This window comes from Argiope bruennichi, chromosome 1 (assembly GCF_947563725.1).
Source record: "Argiope bruennichi chromosome 1, qqArgBrue1.1, whole genome shotgun sequence".
Taxonomy (NCBI): domain Eukaryota; kingdom Metazoa; phylum Arthropoda; class Arachnida; order Araneae; family Araneidae; genus Argiope; species Argiope bruennichi.
Window position 1 is genome coordinate 136,730,522 of NC_079151.1, and position 15,382 is coordinate 136,745,903.

The 15,382-nt window shown below is 34.2% G+C and overlaps 1 protein-coding gene across 1 annotated transcript in view; it reads left to right on the forward strand.

The window, feature by feature from the left end:
• LOC129975227 (uncharacterized) overlaps positions 1-7,942 on the forward strand; it is a 57,766-nt gene extending 49,824 nt beyond the window's left edge. Inside the window, exon 10 of the mRNA XM_056088260.1 lies at positions 6,119-7,942. Coding sequence (XP_055944235.1) covers positions 6,119-7,321 — 1,203 coding nt within the window. The 3' untranslated portion in view covers positions 7,322-7,942. The remainder of the gene's footprint in view (positions 1-6,118) is intronic.
• The last annotated feature ends 7,440 nt before the right edge of the window (positions 7,943-15,382 follow it).

A 15,382-nucleotide genomic window follows, 5' to 3' on the forward strand; every position in this document is an offset into this window, starting at 1 on the left:
TAACCTCAACAACTGGACCAATTTGCAAAGTTTTTATGTTGCATGGAAACTCAAAACCCCTAAATACATTATGAAAAGTCGTATACTCACTCCAACATTTTGAAAAGGTATTACAAAATGAAACTTGGACAAAGACCCTAACCTCAGAAACAGGATGGATTTCGGCCAAATTTAATTTTGTATGGAAATTCAAGAATCCTAAAATCTTATACGCCCTACAACTCCATTTTTAAGAGACATTGTAAAATAAAACTTGGTTCATATATGAGAAAATAAAGGAGATATCTCTTCCACTAACTAAAACGCATTTTAAGCAACACCTTTCCTAATTTAGAACTAATTGATCTTCCACCATAACTGAAAGAGAAGACCATACAAAAAATAAATTTTCAGGGTGGTGCAGTTGGTTGTCTTCCAAGATGGCCGATCCGTTGTTCCCAAACCGTACTTCTGCAAATCGTCATTGGTTAAGGAAGTCAATAGATGATCATTAGCATGAAATTATTGTTGATAATAATATAGCATATAGTCTTATGTACGAATCAAGAATACCATTTCTATAGCTAATCAAAAGTTCCTGCATGCAGAATACAAGTTAATCGATGAAATCCTTTTAAGCCCTTTAAATTCAAAACGGCTTCCCATATACCCAAGAAAATATAGCCAAGAAAGCTGGACAGGATTGATATTTAACAGCCAATTCATTGTTTCCAAATATTCATTGGTAAAGAAGTCGGTAAACGATCATTAACGTGAAATTATTGCTGATAATATCAGCACGTACGAATCAGTAATGCCATTTTTATTGCTAATCAAAAGTTCCTGCATGGAATATACAAGTAAATCGGCGAAATCTTGAAATTCAAAACGGCGTTTTATATACCCAAGGAAATGACATGTACCTATAGTAACGTGATTATGCTGAAATTATTCAGACTGATTACAGCACCCCTAGCGTCGAAATGAGAAAATTACAATAAAATAACTCAAAAAATAATGGAGAGCGGCCAAAACGCCCAGTTGTAAAATTGTACGCTATACCATAATTAAGTTATTTCACTAAGTTTTCTGTAAAATTAGAAATAGTTGCGATCGAAATTATTGAAAAAGAGTTCATTCTAAAATCGGAAAATGTATTCTCTAAATTATTTTTAGTCTATTATCATTTTTGTTTATTATCTACGTTGCTTGAATTTCACTTCGCCGTCTCTTAACTTCAAAAAACTGTATGAACTCATTAAATAATTTTTTAATGTAGGGAACTATTTTTCAAGTCGCGAAAAGTTCATAATTTTAATCACAAATATAATATCTCACCCAATTTCACAGGTAACTTCATGAAACTTTTTCCTGTGTTTTTATTATGCTATAGTTACATTTTTCTGATTGGAATTTTTGGCCGAACTTCCTTTATTTTTTGAGTTATTTTTATACTTGCTTATTTCGCTTCTAGGTGAGCTATAACCTGTCGATAAATTCAGCTTAGTCACTTTACTATAGACACATGTTACTTTCCTGTCTATATGAGACACCGTTTTGAATTTGTAGGGTTTGAAAGGACCTTGCCGATCATCCTGTGTTGGTACAACTAACGCTAACCGAATAAGTCTTCCCCAAACCATAATTTTCTTTTTTTGAAACTGTTTTTTCCCTAATATGAGATTTATTGCACTTCTTTTCAATTCAAAATATGAGAAGAATAATTTATAAAGTAAATTAGGGCTTCTCTGTGTAGAACGCTCGTCCCCGCAACTGTCTTTTCAATTCAAAATATGAGGAGTATAATTTATAAAGTAAATTAGGGCTTCTCTGTGTAGAACGCTCGTTACCGCAACTGTCTTTTCAATTCAAAATATGAGGAGTATAATTTATAAAGTAAATTAGGGCTCCTCTGTGTAGAACGCTCGTCCCCGCAACTGTCTTTTCAATTCAAAATATGAGGAGTATAATTTATAAAGTAAATTAGGGCTTCTCTGTGTAGAACGCTCGTTACCGCAACTGTCTTTTCAATTCAAAATATGAGGAGTATAATTTATAAAGTAAATTAGGGCTCCTCTGTGTAGAACGCTCGTTACCGCAACTGTCTTTTCAATTCAAAATATGAGGAGTATAATTTATAAAGTAAATTAGGGCTCCTCTGTGTAGAACGCTCGTCCCCGCAACTGTCTTTTCAATTCAAAATATGAGGAGAATAATTTATAAAGTAAATTAGGGCTCCTCTGTGTAGAACGCTCGTCCCCGCAACTGTCTTTTCAATTCAAAATATGAGGAGTATAATTTATAAAGTAAATTAGGGCTTCTCTGTGTAGAACGCTCGTTACCGCAACTGTCTTTTCAATTCAAAATATGAGGAGTATAATTTATAAAGTAAATTAGGGCTTCTCTGTGTAGAACGCTCGTCCCCGCAACTGTCTTTTCAATTCAAAATATGAGGAGTATAATTTATAAAGTAAATTAGGGCTCCTCTGTGTAGAACGCTCGTCCCCGCAACTGTCTTTTCAATTCAAAATATGAGGAGTATAATTTATAAAGTAAATTAGGGCTCCTCTGTGTAGAACGCTCGTCCCCGCAACTGTCTTTTCAATTCAAAATATGAGGAGTATAATTTATAAAGTAAATTAGGGCTTCTCTGTGTAGAACGCTCGTCCCCGCAACTGTCTTTTCAATTCAAAATATGAGGAGTATAATTTATAAAGTAAATTAGGGCTCCTCTGTGTAGAACGCTCGTCCCCGCAACTGTCTTTTCAATTCAAAATATGAGGAGAATAATTTATAAAGTAAATTAGGGCTCCTCTGTGTAGAACGCTCGTCCCCGCAACTGTCTTTTCAATTCAAAATATGAGGAGTATAATTTATAAAGTAAATTAGGGCTTCTCTGTGTAGAACGCTCGTTACCGCAACTGTCTTTTCAATTCAAAATATGAGGAGTATAATTTATAAAGTAAATTAGGGCTCCTCTGTGTAGAACGCTCGTCCCCGCAACTGTCTTTTCAATTCAAAATATGAGGAGTATAATTTATAAAGTAAATTAGGGCTTCTCTGTGTAGAACGCTCGTTACCGCAACTGTCTTTTCAATTCAAAATATGAGGAGTATAATTTATAAAGTAAATTAGGGCTCCTCTGTGTAGAACGCTCGTTACCGCAACTGTCTTTTCAATTCAAAATATGAGGAGTATAATTTATAAAGTAAATTAGGGCTCCTCTGTGTAGAACGCTCGTCCCCGCAACTGTCTTTTCAATTCAAAATATGAGGAGTATAATTTATAAAGTAAATTAGGGCTTCTCTGTGTAGAACGCTCGTTACCGCAACTGTCTTTTCAATTCAAAATATGAGGAGTATAATTTATAAAGTAAATTAGGGCTCCTCTGTGTAGAACGCTCGTTACCGCAACTGTCTTTTCAATTCAAAATATGAGGAGTATAATTTATAAAGTAAATTAGGGCTCCTCTGTGTAGAACGCTCGTCCCCGCAACTGTCTTTTCAATTCAAAATATGAGGAGTATAATTTATAAAGTAAATTAGGGCTTCTCTGTGTAGAACGCTCGTCCCCGCAACTGTCTTTTCAATTCAAAATATGAGGAGTATAATTTATAAAGTAAATTAGGGCTTCTCTGTGTAGAACGCTCGTTACCGCAACTGTCTTTTCAATTCAAAATATGAGGAGTATAATTTATAAAGTAAATTAGGGCTCCTCTGTGTAGAACGCTCGTCCCCGCAACTGTCTTTTCAATTCAAAATATGAGGAGAATAATTTATAAAGTAAATTAGGGCTTCTCTGTGTAGAACGCTCGTCCCCGCAACTGTCTTTTCAATTCAAAATATGAGGAGTATAATTTATAAAGTAAATTAGGGCTCCTCTGTGTAGAACGCTCGTTACCGCAACTGTCTTTTCAATTCAAAATATGAGGAGTATAATTTATAAAGTAAATTAGGGCTTCTCTGTGTAGAACGCTCGTTACCGCAACTGTCTTTTCAATTCAAAATATGAGGAGTATAATTTATAAAGTAAATTAGGGCTTCTCTGTGTAGAACGCTCGTTACCGCAACTGTCTTTTCAATTCAAAATATGAGGAGTATAATTTATAAAGTAAATTAGGGCTCCTCTGTGTAGAACGCTCGTTACCGCAACTGTCTTTTCAATTCAAAATATGAGGAGTATAATTTATAAAGTAAATTAGGGCTCCTCTGTGTAGAACGCTCGTCCCCGCAACTGTCTTTTCAATTCAAAATATGAGGAGTATAATTTATAAAGTAAATTAGGGCTTCTCTGTGTAGAACGCTCGTTACCGCAACTGTCTTTTCAATTCAAAATATGAGGAGTATAATTTATAAAGTAAATTAGGGCTCCTCTGTGTAGAACGCTCGTCCCCGCAACTGTCTTTTCAATTCAAAATATGAGGAGTATAATTTATAAAGTAAATTAGGGCTTCTCTGTGTAGAACGCTCGTTACCGCAACTGTCTTTTCAATTCAAAATATGAGGAGTATAATTTATAAAGTAAATTAGGGCTCCTCTGTGTAGAACGCTCGTCCCCGCAACTGTCTTTTCAATTCAAAATATGAGGAGTATAATTTATAAAGTAAATTAGGGCTTCTCTGTGTAGAACGCTCGTTACCGCAACTGTCTTTTCAATTCAAAATATGAGGAGTATAATTTATAAAGTAAATTAGGGCTCCTCTGTGTAGAACGCTCGTCCCCGCAACTGTCTTTTCAATTCAAAATATGAGGAGTATAATTTATAAAGTAAATTAGGGCTCCTCTGTGTAGAACGCTCGTCCCCGCAACTGTCTTTTCAATTCAAAATATGAGGAGTATAATTTATAAAGTAAATTAGGGCTCCTCTGTGTAGAACGCTCGTCCCCGCAACTGTCTTTTCAATTCAAAATATGAGGAGAATAATTTATAAAGTAAATTAGGGCTTTTCTGTGTAGAACGCTCGTCCCCGCAACTGTCTTTTCAATTCAAAATATGAGGAGTATAATTTATAAAGTAAATTAGGGCTTCTCTGTGTAGAACGCTCGTCCCCGCAACTGTCTTTTCAATTCAAAATATGAGGAGAATAATTTATAAAGTAAATTAGGGCTTCTCTGTGTAGAACGCTCGTCCCCGCAACTGTCTTTTCAATTCAAAATATGAGGAGTATAATTTATAAAGTAAATTAGGGCTTCTCTGTGTAGAACGCTCGTCCCCGCAACTGTCTTTTCAATTCAAAATATGAGGAGTATAATTTATAAAGTAAATTAGGGCTTCTCTGTGTAGAGCGCTCATCTCCGCAACTGTCTTTTCAATTCAAAATATGAGGAGAATAATTTATAAAGTAAATTAGTGCTTCTCTGTGTAGAGCGCTAGTCTCCGCAACTGTCTGGTCCGAGGGATGTGCTCTTTTTGCCCAGCTCTATCAAGCAATTATTTACATCCAAATGATAGGCAACACAAACTGTTATCGTGCCGCTGTACCATCAATAAAGACATTTTTAGGTTCTAATCAAAGATATTCTGTGTTGTTTTTTTCTGAAAAAAAATGATCAAAAATTATGAAAGGAATAGCTATGTCTCCCTTTCTTAAAATCCAAAGAATGAATTAATGAACATTAGATAGAGATTTTTCACTTAGGGGACCTGGGATAAGTTTTCTTGTGACTGAATTTTTGGAATTAACTAATTCCAAACACATTTATTATTTTGAAATTATTTGTTACACATTTATTATTATAAAACACATTTATTATTTTAAAATTATTTGTTACACATTTATTATTATAAAACACATTTATTATTTTAAAATTATTTACTACACATTTATTATTTTAAAATTATTTACTACACATTTATTATTATAAATCACATTTATTATTTTCAATTTTAAAAAAAATCAGCTGCAAACAAGACCAGATCTTTTTTAATTTTTAGAGGGAAATTTGGTTATAAATATTGATTCTATTAAAGGGAGGAAACTTTGGTGCTTCTGTACTAGACAAGCTTCTTTATAACCATTATTTTTCTGATTCAGTTGTAAATAATACACCTTTCTATTGGACAGTTGTTACAGAATGTTTTTATCAAACCATGTAAGGTAAACTTTAAAATCAATTGTATATATATATATATTTTTCTAGATCGATTCATCCCTAATAGTTGATGGTTGGGAAAAATACGAAGAAGCTGCTATTTCTTCACGAAACGCCTACAATACAGTGCTAAAAACGATCCTGGAAACATACGGTATCAGCCATGAAACTGAAGCATTTGGTGGCTCCTTCTTGACACTTCATGAACGCTTTCGGGAGAGGCGAGACCGTGCCGACATAGCCAAAATAGTCAACAAATGGCTCCTAGAGCTGATAAGTAAAACCAGAGAACAATTCTTTAGTGAATTTGCATCCGATAATATCCAAACTGGAATTGCATTAAAAGAATATCTAAAGAAAGCGTCAGCTTGGTACATGGTTACGTATCGTAAAGAGTGTCCAGAATTTCTGAGTTTCCCATGGGCAGTCTCTGATGTTCTTGCTAACGTTAGAATACTTAAATATGAAACAATTACTAAGAGTTTAACCCCTCGTTTTCCACTGATAGAAGAGATAAATGCTTTGATAACACACGTATCCCAAAATGGATCGTTGCAAAACTTACCCTATCGTGCCATCAGTTGCTTGCATCAATTAAAATTTACTTGTGACAGAAGCATTATTGAAAAAGCAATTAGTGTTCTAATCAAATGGGCCGAAGAGGAACACATATTATCCTACAAAAATTGTTCAAACTCTGAAATGATTCCTTGCAATGTCTTTATTTTCCACATTCTGTCCACCGCTATGTATTACGGTTACCTGTCTAACTCCCGAGGTATCAAATGTCCAAATCCATCTTCTGCTGCATTTTGCTTATGTTTTTTCAGCTATTTAAGGTGGCTTAGGTTCCTCACCAAAGAGGACATCAAACACTTGTTTCCAGCTGAGTTCCAAGATATCAAGGTACTAAGTAAACGAGCGTCGACAGAACTTCACAATATTGCCTTAACCGGAAAGTTTCGAGTTTTATCTCACAGTAGCTGTGAGGAAATGACTGAAATCTACGAAATGCAACCTGTTTCTGTTGATAGATCTATTTTTGGAAGATTCCGCATCCCAATGCAAGAACTAAGTAATGCTTCTAGGATTCTTAAAAATTACTCCAAAGTGGATAGTGTAGTCATGAGAGAGGATCACCTTCGGAGGAAAGTAATTGTTACTGCGAAAGGCAAAGCCTTCGCTCTGCAGCGATTGAAGGATATTTTAAATAAAAACGAAAGCAATTTGAAGAAATTGTTCATTACTTGAAGAAATTTTTATCCATTAATTTAACCATTATTCGTTGGATATTTAAAAGTATATGTATGCAAGGGTAAATCAAAAAGTAAAGGTCACTTTCAGATTACATTTTTATTCTCCATCCAAGCGGAAGAACTGCACATATGCTTTTTTTCCAGATGCCTCTTCTACGTGCTGTGTTATCTGCTGTCATATTCCATCCACAACGAAAGGTTTTCAATTGTGTGTTCGACTGTACCGTATCCTGAACCTTACCATTAATTCTAAACCGACTAACAAACTGTGTCTCCTTTAAAAAGCCAGAAGATATGGTATTCTAATGATTATATGGTAGATGAAACTACGATTCAAAGTCAATTTGGGCACATTGTCTTGCCGTATGACTACTTTCGTGGAGTACTAAGCGTTCTCTTAAACAGCAGACATATCACATAGCAACTCTAAGTCAAGCCTATGCAGAATGTCTCACTATATAGAACTCCGTGAACATACGTCCCTTCAACATTCTAAAGCATTCATAATTACTTCCTAACAGATGGTTGTGAGTTCTATTTATATCCTCAATAAGCCCTGATATGATACACCAGATAAACAAATACCTTTCGAAGTTAGCGTCGTCGGTAGAGGTGATATCCAGCCGGTTGCGCAGATTTGACCTCATAGCTATCCAAATGCCATCGGAGGGTGGGTACAGAGGCTGAATGCACGATCAGTACCATGATTAGGCATATGTATGAAAATGATATTTGTAGTAACCAATACCTTTTGAAGTTGGCACTGCTTGATCATCGGTTGAGTTGAGATGAGATCCGGCCGGCTGTGCAGACTTGGCCTCATAGCTATCCAAATGCCATCGGAGGTTGGGTACAGAGGCTGAATGCACGATCAGTACCATGATTAGGCATATGTATGAAAATGATATTTGTAGTAACCAATACCTTTTGAAGTTGGCACTGCTTGATCATCGGTTGAGTTGAGATGAGATCCGGCCGGCTGTGCAGACTTGGCCTCATAGCTATCCAAATGCCATCGGAGGGTGGGTACAGAGGCTGAATGCACGATCAGTACCATTATTAGACATATGTATGAAGATGATATCTGTAGTAACCAATACTTTTTGAAGTTGGCACTGCTTGATCATCGGTTGAGGTAAGATCCAGCCGGCTTTGCAGACTTGGCCTGTACCTCAGCCTCTGTACCCACCCACATCTGAGGGTGTAAACAGAAGCTGAAATGCACTATCAGTACCATGATTAGACATATGCATGAAAATGATATCTGTAGTTATTCTTGGTAGAATTAAAAAGCGGAAAATTGCCTTTACTTTTGATTTACCCTCGCATATTCGGAGGCCCTGTTGGCTATCCCTAAGGTGATCCAGCCCATCCAGTCTCTGCCGATTACACTCGGTAACTTCACCACGTTAACATTCCGTTTTGAAGCTACAAAATGACAACGGTGGGACTTAGTAATTTTAAATCGTTATCTGGTGATGAAAGCGCACCTAATTCGGCATCCTCGCCTTCAACCCCCTGTACATACTAAAAGGATCATCGATAGATTGCAGTTACTGTAGGATCGTTTGTACAAAGTATTTCCAGTGAAATCGAACCTTATGCTTGTCGCTTTCCAGTCACGCCATGATAGCATAGTAAAACTTTTGAATTAAAAAAAAAAAAAAACAGAAATGGAAAGTCGACAGTTATGTCTTTGATGCTAATAATAGAAGCGCCTAAAATCAACATGATGTTTTAACCCTTTGCCCTCGACAGGTGACTCATGGTCACCATTCAAGACGGTGCATCATTTTGACGTTTTATTTATTTTCCAATTTTGATTGTTAAAAATGCCTACAGAATAATAAAAATGTGTAAATTAACTTTTCGGGGAAATTCAACTTGAAACAATTGTATTTATTTATTTTTCGGAATAATAAACATGCTCTTGTATTATGTGAATAATTTTGCATCGAATTACTTTTCCGAGTGCACGGAGACTATAGCATTGCGAAGTCGGAATGTGTCAGTAAATTAGTCTGTATCCAAAACAATGCTAAAATTAGCTAATGAATTCTATTGAAATGAGTCCAAATTAAATACCTATTACTGCTTAGAAGAGATTGTGAGCTATGGAGAACTGTTATCTTTCAATAATATGCACATTATTATGCTTTTAACCCTTTGCAATCGGAAAAGTAATTCGATGCATGATTATTCACATAATACAAGAGCATGTTTATTATTCCGAAAAATAAATATATGTAATATTTTTATTGAAGTAGAATGCAGGTTCGAAACAGTGAAGAGACTTGGTATTTTTAATTATCTTTTTATTCTATTCCGAGTGGCAGGCATGATTATATACAAGAAAACGCAGCGCGGCGCAAAGCAGAAGTAAGAAGAGCGAAAAAAGGACCGAACAGAATGATAACTTGCCTTATATAACATTAGATTTAACATTAGATTATATAACATTAGATTTCTGGCCATGCGCCAATTCAATACACGTGTGACCTTTGACACCTTTTGAAGGGTAAAAGTATCACTTTATATTGATACGTAGTAATGATGGCGCATTATTTTTACAAAGGGATTAATTAAACCGAAAGTGGAATTGGATCACGAAATAAGAGAATATTTTAGAATGAAGTTACTATGGGCTAAATTAAGATAAAATCTTGGAAATTAATTAAATTGAAGTTAGAATTAAAATATCATTACATATATATAATTGCTTTAAGTTGAATTCTTCCGTTTAATTAATTTGCATCTTCTTACAACTCTGCAAGTATTTTTAAAAATCCATATTAAATGAATAAATAGTCAAAATGATGCACCGTCTCAAATGGTGAGTGAAAGCAACCATCACAGTGCAAAGGTTTAGAAACCTAAAATTTTGCAATTTGAGCAATCTTGAAGCGCTTTTGTGTGTGCGCGCGCGCTACATTTTTAGAAATACTTTTTAATAGATGGATTGATAGATAGATTATTATTATTATTATTAGATATCGATTGATATTGATAAATTGTTATCATTTTTAATAGATTATTATTACTTTTTTTATAGATTATAGATAGATTAACACAGAATATTATTAAAATGTCATCGTTTTTATAGAAAGTCTATTGATTTTACGAAAAGCAAGAAATGCTTTTCTTTCATTTCCCGGATTTGTTGAATGCAAAAAATGAACCGGTACATTATAAACCGTATCTTTTGAACAAATGGGTGAAAGGAGAGATTTCGGTGATGCCTTGGAATGGCTGAAAGATTTGTAAAATAAATATACGTCAGCCCACTATTGAACTTAAAATTAATAATGTTGATGTGTTTCACATTTCGTGAAATGATTTTACCATATGAAGTACTGAAATTTATATTCTGGTTTTGTGGAGGCAATTCTCTAGTTTGAGAATCTGAAGGAAAAAAATTTAATTAATTTTAATAATATGTATATAAAGCAAATAGAATAATCAGCTGTTATTTTAAATTTTTCAGAAAAAATTCAATTATTTTAATAGCATCCATTTTTATTGTGATTTTAGTTGATTTTTGCATCATATTTTTTCAATTTTGTACATAACCTTTTAGACACTCTTTCTTATATATACAGTGGCTCCCAAAATTGAGTATACACTATACTTTTTCTTCTTTAATTTTATTCTTTTTGATCTTAGCATTCCTATCTATGGCTAATATTTATAAGAACGACAAAATATACATTAACAAAAATATTAGGCTAAAAAACAAAACGGAGGAATCAATAATATTTTTATTACAGTAATTTTTATGTCAAAGTTACAAATTCCAAAGTCGCAAAATTGAGTATACATCTAGCAAAATCAGTAAAACAAAAGAGAAAAAGATAAATTAATATTTTTTTGCATATCCTTTTGCATTTAGAACAGCTTGTAAACGGTGTGGCATTGAGTTGACAAGAATTTGAGTTGTTTCGCCGGATATTTTCGACCATTCTTCTGGTAATATTCTTTTTAAGTGTTCCTTGCTCCTAATATTGTGTTTTTGAACTCATTTTGCTAATTGTGCCCACAAATTTTCAATCACATTGAGATCTGGAGATGGAGGAGGTGTGTGCAATTGCAATTTACAATTATATAACAATCATAACTTAACTATTTTAGCTGTATGCTTCGGGTCATTATCTTGTTGAAACAGAAAACTTTACCCTAAACCCAAATTCTGGGCACTTTGTTTTAAATTGTTCTTCAATATATCCAAATATTTGATTTTGTCCATGATTCCCTCAATGAAAACTAAATTTCCCACTCCTTTTACAGACACACAGCCCCATACAAGAAGTGAACCACCTCCATGCTTGACAGAAGGATTGGTGTTTTTAGGAAGAAGTTCAGAATTGTGCTTTCTCCAAACATAACATCGACCATCACTACCAAAAACATTGAACTTACTTTGTCACTGAATATTACTTGATTCCAGAAGTCAGGAGGTTTTGAAATATGACTTTTAGCAAATGAAATTCTTTTCTCTCCATTTACTTTGGAAATGAATGGTTTTGTTCTGTCTACTCGACCATTATAATTTGCTTTTCGGATTACTCTTCGAATTGTTTCTGCAGAAACATACTTTCCAATTGTTCTTGAAGTAGAGGTAGCAATTTTTGTAGCACTCACCTTAGGGTTGTTTGCTACCTCTCGAATAACTCTTCTCTTGGTCGTGGTGCTGAGGATTTCTTTTCCTCCTCTTCCAGGTTTATTAGCAATTTGTCCCATACATTTTATACTTCTGGATAATTTTTTGAACACATCCGTGACTGCGTTGAATTTCCCTTGCAATTTCTTGTAGATATTTACAATCTTCAGACCATCGAATGACAAGTTTCCGAATTTCAACATTTGTTTCATTTCTAGAGCTCATTATGATAACCAAAACGTTTGTTTTCGCTTGGAAATCAATGATTGCCAATTAAAGTAACAAAACTATTTTACTTATTCATTTGAAAATAAATAATGGTAGTCAAGTCGCATATTTTATAAGGTGTATACTCAATTTTGTGACTTTGGAATTTGTAACTTTGGCATAAAAATTACTGTAATAAAAATATTATTGATTCCTCCGTTTTGTTTTTTAGTCTGATACTTTTGTTAATGTATATTTTGCCGTTCTTATAAATATTAGCTATAAATAGGAATGTTAAGATCAAAAAGAATAAAATTAAAGAAGAAAGAGTATAGTGTATACTCAATTTTGGGAGCCACTGTAAGTCTTCAAGCAGTGTATACATATCTCAACACTTAAACAATTCTGTGATGGGATAACAATAGTACAGCAATTGGAAGATCACGTGACTAGCTTTGAAAAAAGTAACTGTCCATTTCATGAGCTTATTAATGACATGATAACTACGTGATCTAGACCAAGTCAAGTCTTTTTTAAACTAATGCTTTTTTTTTTTTTTTTTTTTTTTTGCTATGGTAGCAGTTTTTGTAATAAACCAGTTAACTGTTTCGACCTCTTCAGAAAATACGTGTCTAAATTGTCATATATATATATATATAATAATTGTCATTGAATAAACTCGTCAAGATGTAAAATGCTGTACTTTTTCCAAGACGAGTATACTCGTCGACAACAATTAATTGGTTACCGCATTGTCTTGCTTTTATTCTGATTGGCTGTTAACAACAAAAGCAAATTCATCCATGCATTTCTCTGTTACTATAGACTGCTTAGTTTAGTTTAGTTATATTAATGTCCCGGTTTAAAGCACACTAGGGCTATTTCGGGACGGACCTCGTCATTTTGACCCGCAGTCAGAAGAAGAAAACGACAGTTGAGCTGCCCCTCCCCCTCTCCAAACTTCCACACCACACCAGCCGGAGGACGTTTGGCCCAAACTTGTTTAGGGTATACCAGGTCCACTTACACGACGGTTCTTTGGGTGAAACAAGTCTCGAACCTGAAACTCTCCGGTTCTAAAGCCGAGACTTTACCACCAGGACATCACGGCCCCGTTACTATAGACTGCATGCAATCATATGTCATGGGACATTTCTAAGTATCATGATCTTTCATGTGTATATTATGTTTGTATCATAATTTGGTCCGATTTTTTAAAATTTATTTATTTTAAATTTTATATGAAATTTTTTTTATGATTTTAAATAAAAAAGAGTATATATGAAATAATAAAAAAAAGTTTTATCATGTTTTATATAAATAATTTTTATACATTACAAATGTTTTTATGAATTAAATGTGTGTAATCTCAAAAAAATTATGAATAAAACGTTCTATTTAAACATTTTATTTCGTTTATAATGTATCTCATTAACTTTTAGAAAATTTCAAGAATCATGCAAACAAAGAATGCATTTAGTACATTTATGCGAAATTATTATGCAAAATATAATTAATATTCAAAATATTGATTTAAAGAAATGTAATCTTAATGCATGCACTTAGTAAAAACATAATGTTGCATTTTATTTTATTAATTGTGAAAAAAAATTCATAACAGTTTTAGTAGCATTCCGGGTTATTTGTGTTGGTGTCTCAGCCTCTCAGCGCAATTTCTATTTTCCTTTAATCCTTCTAAACGCATTTGAATTTTTTCAGTGAAATATCGGATTATTTTTAATTACCATTCATATACAACTATTTTAAACTGATCCAAGTATGAACGCAAATTGCTATTGATATGCAATACTTTAATAATAATATTCAAGAAATAGTTTAGTTATATTAATGTCATATTTTAAAACAACATTAGGGCTATTTTGGGACGGACCTCATCATTTTGAACCGCAGATAGATGATGAGGATGACACCAGGGCTGGCACACACCACACCAGCGGGAGCACGTTTGGCATCGACGGATTTAGCATGCACCAGATCGGCTTACACGACGGTTCTTTGGTGGAATCGTATATCGACCCTGAAACCCTCAGATTCTGAAGCAGAGACGTTACCACCAGCCCCATTCAAGAAACAAATTGAATTCGTTTTCGCGTTAAGTGTATATTTGTTTAATAGCCATCCGATATGCTGTGTCCTCTTTTATATATCAATCCCTTAAGAATATGAGTTGCCATTGAGATTCGTGAGAGGGAGTAAATTACTTTTATCAAGAAAAAACACCGGCGTACCAATACTCTGAACGATTTCAGGAATTAGAGAATTAAATTCTGCACTCATAAGAATTTGCATTTATTAAAAAAAATGCTCAGACCAAAAGATATTTACTATGATGCGACGATAATTCTCCTAACTTAAGTGGGTTTATACTCAGCCAGCTATAGCATTCCAGTAAGTCACGCATACGCAGAAGGAAGATTACGCATACGCTGTCAGAGCGCACAAATACTTGCTACTGTACAGTTTCTGCGCATGCGTGATCTTACTGTATGGAAACCCTACTTTATACTGGACGATTTATAAGACGATCAGTAGGCAGCGCATGCGTAGAAAGGTGAAAAATGCTGTTCGATCGATGGCAAGTAATTGTCCTGACAAGACAACTAACTACAAGCCGCTGTATTGTATTTTTTCTTACTACGCATGCGTTTATAAAATTTGGCGAGGTTTTTTGGCGTGAAAAAAATTAATCATTTATCATAGATTCATTCCGACATTTTTTGCTCTTTGTTCTTCCTGATGCGTTATTTTTTTTTTGTTTGTTTTTTTTCCTCATTTTCTTTGCTATTTCTTTCCTATAGTTTTCCAAATTTAGGTATGTTGATCTTTATTATTATTATTTTACCATGTTTTTTTTTGTGTGTGTGTGTGTGTGTGTGTAAATCTCCGTCATTTTAATACGATGCGCATTCAAAAAAAATTCAGGGCCGCCAAAACGGCAAATTATAGCCAAGCATGGAATGCTTGAATCTATATTTTGAAATTGTGGCAAACATAAATCAGCCCTTTTCTACGCATGCGCTACTTGCCGTTTTATAACTAGCTGAGTGTAAACCCGGCATTCATTTATCATTCCACCCATCAAACTTAAGGCAGTGTTCACACGAGGCCAACTATTGCTCACAATTGAAGGTCACGCCTACCTCAGGAGCATCACATGACCCCAATGGATAA